The 9,541-nt window shown below is 41.6% G+C and overlaps 1 protein-coding gene across 1 annotated transcript in view; it reads left to right on the plus strand.

Moving 5' to 3' along the window:
* LOC141207235 (glutathione S-transferase theta-1-like) overlaps positions 1-8,307 on the plus strand; it is a 95,058-nt gene extending 86,751 nt beyond the window's left edge. Inside the window, exons 4-5 of the mRNA XM_073664435.1 lie at positions 4,982-5,113; positions 8,134-8,307. Coding sequence (XP_073520536.1) covers positions 4,982-5,113; positions 8,134-8,307 — 306 coding nt within the window. The remainder of the gene's footprint in view (positions 1-4,981; positions 5,114-8,133) is intronic.
* Positions 8,308-9,541: the final 1,234 nt, after the last annotated feature.

Raw genomic sequence — 9,541 nt, forward strand, 5'->3', positions numbered from 1 at the left:
TTTCAGTTTTTGTATTGGAGAACTGAAAAAAATTAACTTGATGATTTTCTAATTTAGTGAGATGCACCTGTATTAAAAGTCATAGAGCTTGCATTGTGCAAAATACATTTAGAATGTATTGTTTGCCATATGTAACTGCAGACATGTGAATCCTTACAGCATGCACAGTGTGCACTGTCTGCATTTTCCAGTGTCGGTGTCGGGAGCGGTTGGGCGTGACGGGTTTGTGGTTACATGCCGACAAGACACGCGTGATCTCGCTCAATTTAAGTTAGAATAGGTCAGAGTTGCCATTATCTAGTCTGTAGTTAGGCCTATCTCAGCTCATGTAAGAACTACAAGGAACTGTGGGATCAGAATCTTTAGTCTGTACAGGAACTGGCAGGGTAGGTTACAGTTCTTAGTGTATTACCTATTTTTTCCGAGTGAGTTGCCTCACTATCATAACATTATCACCAGCCCACTCCATTTTTTTTGTGCTGTGAAGCCATCATGGATGCTGTAGACACTCTGATCATGCAATTGTGGTCCTTGTCTTTGGAGGTGGCAGACATCAAAAGGCAACAACAGCATGCATTATCTGCTGCTACACAGGTTCTACTCCACTCAAAACAGTCTTCTGATTCTAAAGTAAATTTATCTAATTGTTTTGATGGGGATCAAAGTAAATTTTCCATCTTTCTTTCTTCATGTAAGTTGCATTTTCATCTTTGTCCTGCCTCATGCGGAAGAGAGAGTCAACGCTTGGGTATTGTTCTCTCATTGCTCTGTGGAGATCCTCAGGTTTGGGTATTTTCTCTGCCTGAGGATTCTCCAGTGTTTTCCTCAGTTGATGCTTTTTTCTCTGCTCTGAGGCTCATTTATGATGACCCTGATAAAGTTGCTGTTGCTGAATCAATGATCCGCAGGTTGATTCAGGAAAATCATAAAGTGGAGGACAACTGCTCTCTGTTCAGATGCTGGGCAGTGGAGACCTCCTGTAATGACCTAGCTCTCCGCAGTCAATTCTGCAAGGGTCTTTCTAGCCATATACGAGATATGATGGCTTATAGTTAGGGATGAGCCAACCCGAACTGTGTCTTAGTGTCAGGTACTGAACCCCGAACACTGACTTCTTACTGTACATCCGTGTTACTGTTCGGACTCGGCTACCTAATAGTTTGCTGAAAGGCTTCAGCACAGCCAATCAACAAGCTTTAAGGCTGTGAGCACTTCCGGCCCCATCATAGCCATGTCAAGTAATGGCATGGCTGTGATTGACAGGTGCTCCACGTGACCCGGCCTGACAGTGTGATATAAATAAATAATAATAAAAAATGATGGGCGGTCCCCTCTATTTTTATAACCAGGCAAGGGAAAGCAGACAGCTACAGTTATATGAAAAAGTTTGGGCACCCCTATTAATCTTAAGCTTAATATTTTCTTAAAATTGGTGTTTTTGCAACAGCTACTTCAGTTTGATATATGTAATAACTGTTGGACACAGTAATGTTTCTGCCTTGAAATGAGGTTTATTGTACTAACAGAAAATGTGCAATCTGCATTCAAACAAAATTTGACAGGTGCATAAGTATGGGCACCCTTATCATTTTCTTGTTTTAAATACTCCTACCTACTTTTTACTGACTTACTAAAGAACTTTTTTGGGGTTTTGTAACCTCATTGAGCTTTGATCTTCATAGCCAGGTGTATGCAATCATGAGAAAAGCTACTTAAAGTGGCCACTTGCAAGTTGTTCTCCTGTTTGAATCTCCTCTGAAGAGTGGCATCATGGGCTCCTCAAAACAACTGTCAAATGATCTGAAAACAAAGATTATTCAACATAGTTGTTCAGAGGAAGGATACAAAAAGCTGTCTCAGAGATTTAACCTATCAGTTTCCACTGTGAGGAGCATAGTAAGGAAATGGAAGAACACAGGGACAGTTCTTGTTAAGGCCTGAAGTGGCAGGCCAAGAAAAACATCAGAAAGGCAGAGAAGAAGAATGGTGAGATCAGTCAAGGACAATCCTCAGACCACCTCCAGAGAGCTGCAGCATCAACTTGCTGCAGATTGTGTCACTGTGCATCGGTCAACTATACAATGCACTTTGCACAAGGAGAAGCTGTATGGGAGAGTGATGCGAAAGAAGCCGTTTCTGCAAGCACGCCACAAACAGAGTCGGCTGAGGTATGCAAAAGCACTTTTGGAGAAGCCAATTTCTTTTTGAAAGAAGGTCCTGTGGACTGATGAAACCAAGATTGAGTTGTTTCATCATACAAAAAGGCGTTATGCATGGCGGCAAAAAACCACAGCATTCCAAGAAAAACACTTGCTACCCACAGTAAAATTTGGTGGAGGTTCCATCATGCTTTGGGGCTGTGTGGCCAATGCAGGCACTGGGAATCTTGTTAAAGTTGAGGGACACATGGATTCCACTCAGTATCAGCAGATTCTTGACAATAATGTTCAAGAATCAGTGATAAAGTTGAAGTTACGCAGGGGATGGATCTTTCAGCAAGACAATGATCCAAAACACCGCTCCAAATCTACTCAGGCATTCATGCAGAGGAACAATTACAATGTTCTGGAATGGCCATCCCAGTCCCCAGACCTGAATATCATTGAACATCTGTGGGATCATTTGAAGAGGGCTGTCCATGCTCGGCGACCATCAAACTTAACTGAACTGGAATTGTTTTGTAAAGAGGAATCGTTAAAAATACCTTCATCCAGGATCCAGGAACTCATTAAAAGCTACAGGAAGCGACTAGAGGCTGTTATTTTTGCAAAAGGAGGATCTACTAAATATTAATGTCACTTTTCTGGTGAGGTGCCCATACTTATGCACCTGTCAAATTTTGCTTGAATGCAGATTGCACATTTTCTGTTAGTACAATAAACCTCATTTCAAGGCAGAAACATTACTGTGTCCAACAGTTATTACATATATGAAACTGAAATAGCTGTTGCAAAAACACCAATTTTTATAAAACATTAAGCTTAAGATTAATAGGGGTGCCCAAACGTTTTCATATAACTGTATGAACTGGTCTTATAATGCTGGGAAGGCACCAATATCCATGGACCATTCCCTCCTATTAATATCAGCCCCCAGCTGTCTGCTTTGCCTTTGTTGGTTATTAGAAATGGGGGACCCTAAAAAAAATGACATAGGCCCCCCCTATTTTTTGAAGCCAGCTAAAGCAAAGAAGACAGCTGGTGGCTGATAATAATAGGCTGGGAAGGGCAATGGATATTTCCTACTTCCCAGCCTATTAAGACTAGCCCTCAGCCAAACCAGAAATGGTGCATCCATTAGATGCGCTAATTCTGGAATTTAGCCTCGGCTCTTTCTGATTGTAATGGAAAATGGAATTGTGAGGTTGATGTCAGCTGTGTAATTTCCGCTGACATCAAGGCCCCTGGTTAGTAATAGAGAAGTGTCTATCAGACACCCCCATTATTAACACAGTAAGTAAAAAGAGAAGAAAAAACAGAAAACAATCTTTATTGGAAAAAAACACATAGAAAAAAATCTTTATTTGAAAACAACTCCCTAATAATTTCCCTCTTTCACCCATTTATTAGAAAGAGAAAAATGATCCACAGGGTCAGTCATAATACAAACGGAGGTCCTACGACAATCTCCATCTTCTTCATACAGTGTATGGAGCTCCGTTAAGAGAATGAAGCTCCATACATTGGAGCAGTAGCCACTGCTGGGTCTCACGCTGTACTCTGTGAGACCCAACTACTGTGAACTGTGGTGACGTCAGTAAGGTTACCTCATTTCACAGTGACCTTATAGCTCCTAGACAGGTTACTAAGAGTTAAATCCCTGCTGGGCTAGGTTGTTTATGCTCCTTGGTCACATGCTATGGAAAACCAGTCATATCTTCTCTCCCCCTATATATGTGTGTTGGACTATTCAGGTAATGCCATCTAAGGGCTTGTCTAAACCTTGTCTGGAGAGGTGAAGATATACAGGCATTTATAGTGGTTGCTCTGTGATAGTTGTTTGTGGCTTTTGCTGAAAATCTTTTCCTTTCCCTTTGGTGTTTCATGTAGGTTCTTTGCCTCATTGGCTTCTTACTCTTGTTTCCTAGTGTTTATTCCTTTGTGAGTTCTGTGTGACTGAGCTTCTGATTTTTCCAAGTCAGTCTTTTCTGTGTTAACCTTTTCACTTCTGCCCTTTTTTCCTTGGGAGGGGAAGGGGATCTGATTAGTTCGATGCATGAGAATAGTGAGGTACGAAACCCAGGCATCCCCACCATCAGGGGTTATCTTGGGGACAGGGATAGCCTAGGGTCCCTTTAGCTTGAGGGACTAAACTGGAGCCCACAGTCCTTGCTACTATACAGTCACATTGTGACAGAAGGTCCATGGATATTGGCCCCTTCCCAGCATAATAAGTCCAGCTCACAACTGTATCATTTCACTTGGCTGGTTATTAAAAATAGGGAAAACCCCACGTCATTTTTTTTATTTATTTATTAACAAGTACAGTAAAATACATACACAAGGCACTGCTCCACTCCTCCACTTGGATCTCCATCAAGCCTCTTACTGATTTGACCAAGAGAGGTACTGACTTTTCCTTTTGGTCTACTGAGGCTGTTGATGCTTTTGCTGCTCTCAAGATAACCTTTTCTAAGCTTTCTTAGTCAACCCGATCTTGATTTGCCTTCTGTGGTTGAGGTAGATGCCTCTTCTGAGGTAATAAGTGCTGTTCTTTCACAGAAGAAGGAAGGTTACTTTCATCTTTATGTTTTTTTTCCATGGAAATTCTCACAGAGTCCAGCTATGATATAGGCGATCGGGAATTCTTGACTGAATGGAGGCATTTGTTGGAGGCGGCTAGGCATAGAGTAACGGTCCTTGCTGATCACAAAAATGTACTATATGTTGATGCCGTTCAGTGCTTGAGTACTAGACATGCGCTTTGGGCCCTCTTTTTTGATTGGTGTGATTTCTCTGTGACATATCTCCCTGGTACTAAGAATTTTAAGGCTGATGATTTATCACATAATTTTGTTCCAGAGATTGGGGAGAAAAATCCAGACAAAATTCTTAGTGAAATGGTGGTGGATGCTCTGGGGATTGATCTCAGACATCGCATTGTAGAAGCTCAGGTTGGTGCACTGGAGAGCTTGCCAACCGACAAAGCTTTTTTGTGCTGTCCTCGCTTTGCACTAACCTTCTTAAGGAAGTGCATGACTCTGTGTTGGCCAGACAACCTGGTTACTTTGCCACTGGGAGAGCTGTTTCCAGGTCCTTTCAGTGGCAGAGTGCTCAAAGGGATGTTAATGAGTATTCCGTAAGTGTAGAGTTTGCGCCAGGTCAAAAGTCCCTCTCCAGGCCCGGCAGGGTTTTATTTGCCTAACACGGTTCTGTCTCACCCTTGGACTCGTTTGTCCATGGATTTAGTCATGGATTTGATTAATTCTGGTGGTAATACTGTAGTATGGGTGGTGGTGGACCAGTTCAGCAAGATGGCTCACTTGGTTCCTCAATTAAAATTGCCTACAGCTAAGAGTTTAGCTATTTTGTTTATCTCTCAGGTTTATAAGTTACATGGTTTTCCTAAAAACATTATTTCAGATAGAGGGGTTCAGTTTATGGCTAGCATTTGGCGTAGCTTTTGCTCCAGAAAAGGAATTAAGCTTAAGTTATCATTAGGTTATCATCCTAAAACTAATGGTCAGATGGAGAGAATGAACCAAGAATTTGAACAATGTTTAAGATGCTTTATTTCATTTAATCAAGAGGACCAGGTAGATTTTCTTCCTCTGGCTGAGTTTTCTTTCAATAACTGCCCCTCTACTTCTACATCTACCTCATTTTTTTTTGTTGATGGTGTTTTCATCCAGTTTTTGGAAATTTTTCTGGTTTGCCTTCTGCGGTCTCAGAGGAGGAAAAATATTCTTCTCGTTGAATTAGGTCTGGAGAGTAGTTGAAAAAGGTATTTTGATAACTTGCGATCAGACCAAGAGAACTGCAAACCGCAGATGAAGAATGGCCCCTGTCTTTTAAATGGGAGATTTTGTATGTTATCCTCAAAAAATCTTTGGATCAATGAAATTTGCTACTAAATTTGTTGGTATATTAAAAGTAATTAAGATTATTAATCCTGTGTAGTTCAAGCTACCACTGCGTTGCGTGGAGGATTAATAATTCCTTCCGTTACTCTCTTCTTAAAAAGTTTGAGGGAATGCCCGGGTCCTCAGAATGTTATTGAAGTTGACTTGGAAGAGGACAAGAAGTATGGCGTGGAACAAGTTTTGGGTTCCAGACGTATCAGACCTTTCTTGGCCATGGTGTAGAGGTTGGAGTGTGACTAAGTGTGTGGACATGTATATTTTACACAGGTAGCAAGTTCAAACAGGTACAATTAATACAGGTAATGAGTGCAGAGTAGGAAGGCTTCCTAAAGAAAAACTGACAGGTGTGTGAGAGCAAAAATTCTTGCTGGTTGGTAGGTGATGAAATACACTGCTCAAAAAAATAAAGGGAACACTCAAATAACACATCCTATATCTGAATGAATGAAATATTCTCATTGAATACTTTGTTCTGTACGAAGTTGAATGTGCTGACAACAAAGTCACACAAAAATCATCAATGGAAATCAAATTTATTAACCAATGGAGGCCTGTATTTGGAGTCACCCCCAAAATTTAAGTGGAAAAACACACTACAGGCTGATCCAACTTTGATGTAATGTCCTTAAAACAAGTCAAAATAAGGTTCAGTATTGTGTGTGACCTCCACGTGCCTGTATGACCTCCTTACAATGCCTGGGCATGCTCCTGATGAGGTTGTGGATGGTCTCCTGTGGTATCTCCTCCCAGATCTGGACTAAAGCATCCGCCAACTCCTGGACAGTCTGTGGTGCAACGTGACGTTGGTGGATGGAGCGAGACATGATGTCTCAGATGTGCTCAATCGGATTCAGGTCTGGGGAACAGGCGGGCCAGTCCATTGCCTGAATGCCTTCATCTTGCAGGAACTGCTGACACACTCCAGCCACATGAGGTCTGGCATTGTCCTGCATTAGGAGGAACCCAGGGCCAACCGCACCAGCATATGGTCTCACAAGGGGTCTGAGGATCTCATCTCGGTACCTAATGGCAGTCAGGCTACATCTGGTGAGCACATGGAGGGCTGTGCGGCCCTCCAAAGAAATGCCGCCCCACACCATTACTGACCCACTGCCAAACCGGTCATGCTGAAGGATGTTGCAGGCAGCAGATCACTCTCCACGGCATCTCCAGACTCTGTCACGTCTGTCACATGTGCTCAGCGTGAACCTGCTTTCATCTGTGAGGAGCACAGGGCGCCAGTGGCAACTTTGACAATCCTGGTGTTCTGTGGCAAATGCCAACCGTCCTGCACGGTGTTGGACTGTTAGCACAACCCCCATCTGTGGACGTTGGGCCCTCATACCACCCTAATGGAGTCAGTTTCTAACCGTTTGTGCAGACACATGCACATTTGTGGCCTGCTGGAGGTCATTTTGCAGGGCTCTGGCAGGGCTCCTCCTGTTCCTCCTTGCACAAAGGCTGAAGTAGCGGTCCTGCTGCTGGGTTTTTGCCCTCCTGTGACTCCTCCACATTTCCTGGTGTCTGCTCTATGCTCTGGACACTGTGCTGACAGACACAGCTACCTTTCTTGCCACAGCTCGCACTGATGTGCCATCCTGGATGAACTGCACTACCTGAGCAACTTCTGTGGGTTGTACTGTAGACACCGCCTCATGCTACTGGACCTCTAGGGGTGAGAGCAATGGCAAAATGAAAAAGGGACCAAAACAACAGTCAAAAAGGATGAGAACAGAGAAATGGTCTGTGGTCACCACCTGCAGAATTACTCCTTTATAGGGGTATCTAGCTAATTGCCTATCATTTCTACCAGTTGTCTGTTCCATTTGCACAACATCAGGAGAAATTGATTCACAATCAGTGTTGCTTCATAACTGGACAGGTAGATTTCACAGAAGTAATATTGACTTGAAGTTACATTGTGTTGCTTCAGTGTTCCCTTTATTTTTTTGAGCAGTGTAATTATTTCATGCAATAAAATGCATTTTAATTATTTAAAAATTTATACAAAGTGATTTTCTGTTTTTATTTTTTGATTCTGTCTCTCACAGTTGAAGAGTACCTACGGTAAAAGGGGTAGGGTTCAAGAGCTGCTAGGATTAAGTATTTTGCCAGAAAATCTTTTTAGAGCCCATCACATCAAGGCCAAACCTTTTCCCATATCAGAATATCAGTCCCTTTGCCTTCCAGCTGGCACCTGTATGGAAAATCAGTACTATAGCTAATTGCATTGCTGAAGAATCTGCAATGGAGAATTGCATTGCTAAAGAAGCTGCAGTGAAGAATTGCATTGTTGAAGCAGAGGAACCTCCAGTGGATAATTACATTGTTGAAGCAGAAGAACCTGCAGTGGAGAACTAAAATCTTGAGGCTGAAGAATCTCCAGTGGACAATTGCAATGTTGAGCCTGAAGAATTTACAATGGAGAATTGTGCTGTAGTAGCAGAAGAAACTATAATGGAGAATTGCGATGTAATATCAAAAGAACCTATAATAGATAGTTCATCAGAAGAATTGATAAATGAAAACATTGTTGAACCAGAGATCCTTGAAGAAGTGATGCCTCCTCAAGATAACCGCTTAATATCGCTGCCTTTTGAAGATGTATCTGTAAAAAAATACTTCTTTCTGTAATTTTTCTCTATCGAGGACTTCTCAAAGTATCAATATCAAAATATTCTTATAAAAAAATGTATCTATTTATTCTCGGGTTGTCCATTAAAAAGAATTATTGCAGAAGGTACATACAATAATTAGTTACAAAGTGATTGTCCATTTGTCCATAATTAGCTTAATTGTTGAGATTCACCCATCTTTCCCTGGGATCCTGGATGGTGGATTGCATCTGTCTGTGTCCAGCACGTGTGTCTGGATGACACCAACATGTGTCCGGGTAAAGAACGTGTTTCCTTGGGCCTACATCAGCAGCTGGTTTACACACAGACCCTCATTCTGTGTCCTGTGGAATGGCAAGAGAGCCCCCCCCCCTGTCTTTAACATGGGCTTTTATAGGCATATGGCACCTGTTCTTCTAATTATGGTGCTGAACTAAAAATACACAAATAGCGCATGTCATCTAGAAACGATGTCTGATGCAATCTTATGTAATGTATGGTACAGAATTCAGAGTTCAGAATAAAATGAATATCCATAATTAATATTTAACAAATCCCCCTTTTTGAGGATGACAGACAACAACTGAAATCCTCAAAGTAGATAGGTTAATCATTAGGATAACAGGATAATTTTTCTTTCCTTCTTCCTTGACAATATCATTTAATTTCCATACTAATAATAATAATAATAATAATAATAATATCAATATCAGATTATTGTTATATGTATTCAATAGCATAATGTTGTGAATTCATGTTATGGTAAGCCGTGACTAATATTCATTTAACATGTATAATTATTAGTGTTGAGCGAACATGCTCGACACTGCTCGGTACTCGCCCG

The sequence above is a fragment of the Phyllobates terribilis genome, unplaced genomic scaffold (genome assembly GCF_046119375.1).
Source record: "Phyllobates terribilis strain yellow unplaced genomic scaffold, ASM4611937v1 Scaffold_1__5_contigs__length_1240528914, whole genome shotgun sequence".
Classification (NCBI taxonomy): Eukaryota; Metazoa; Chordata; class Amphibia; order Anura; family Dendrobatidae; genus Phyllobates; species Phyllobates terribilis.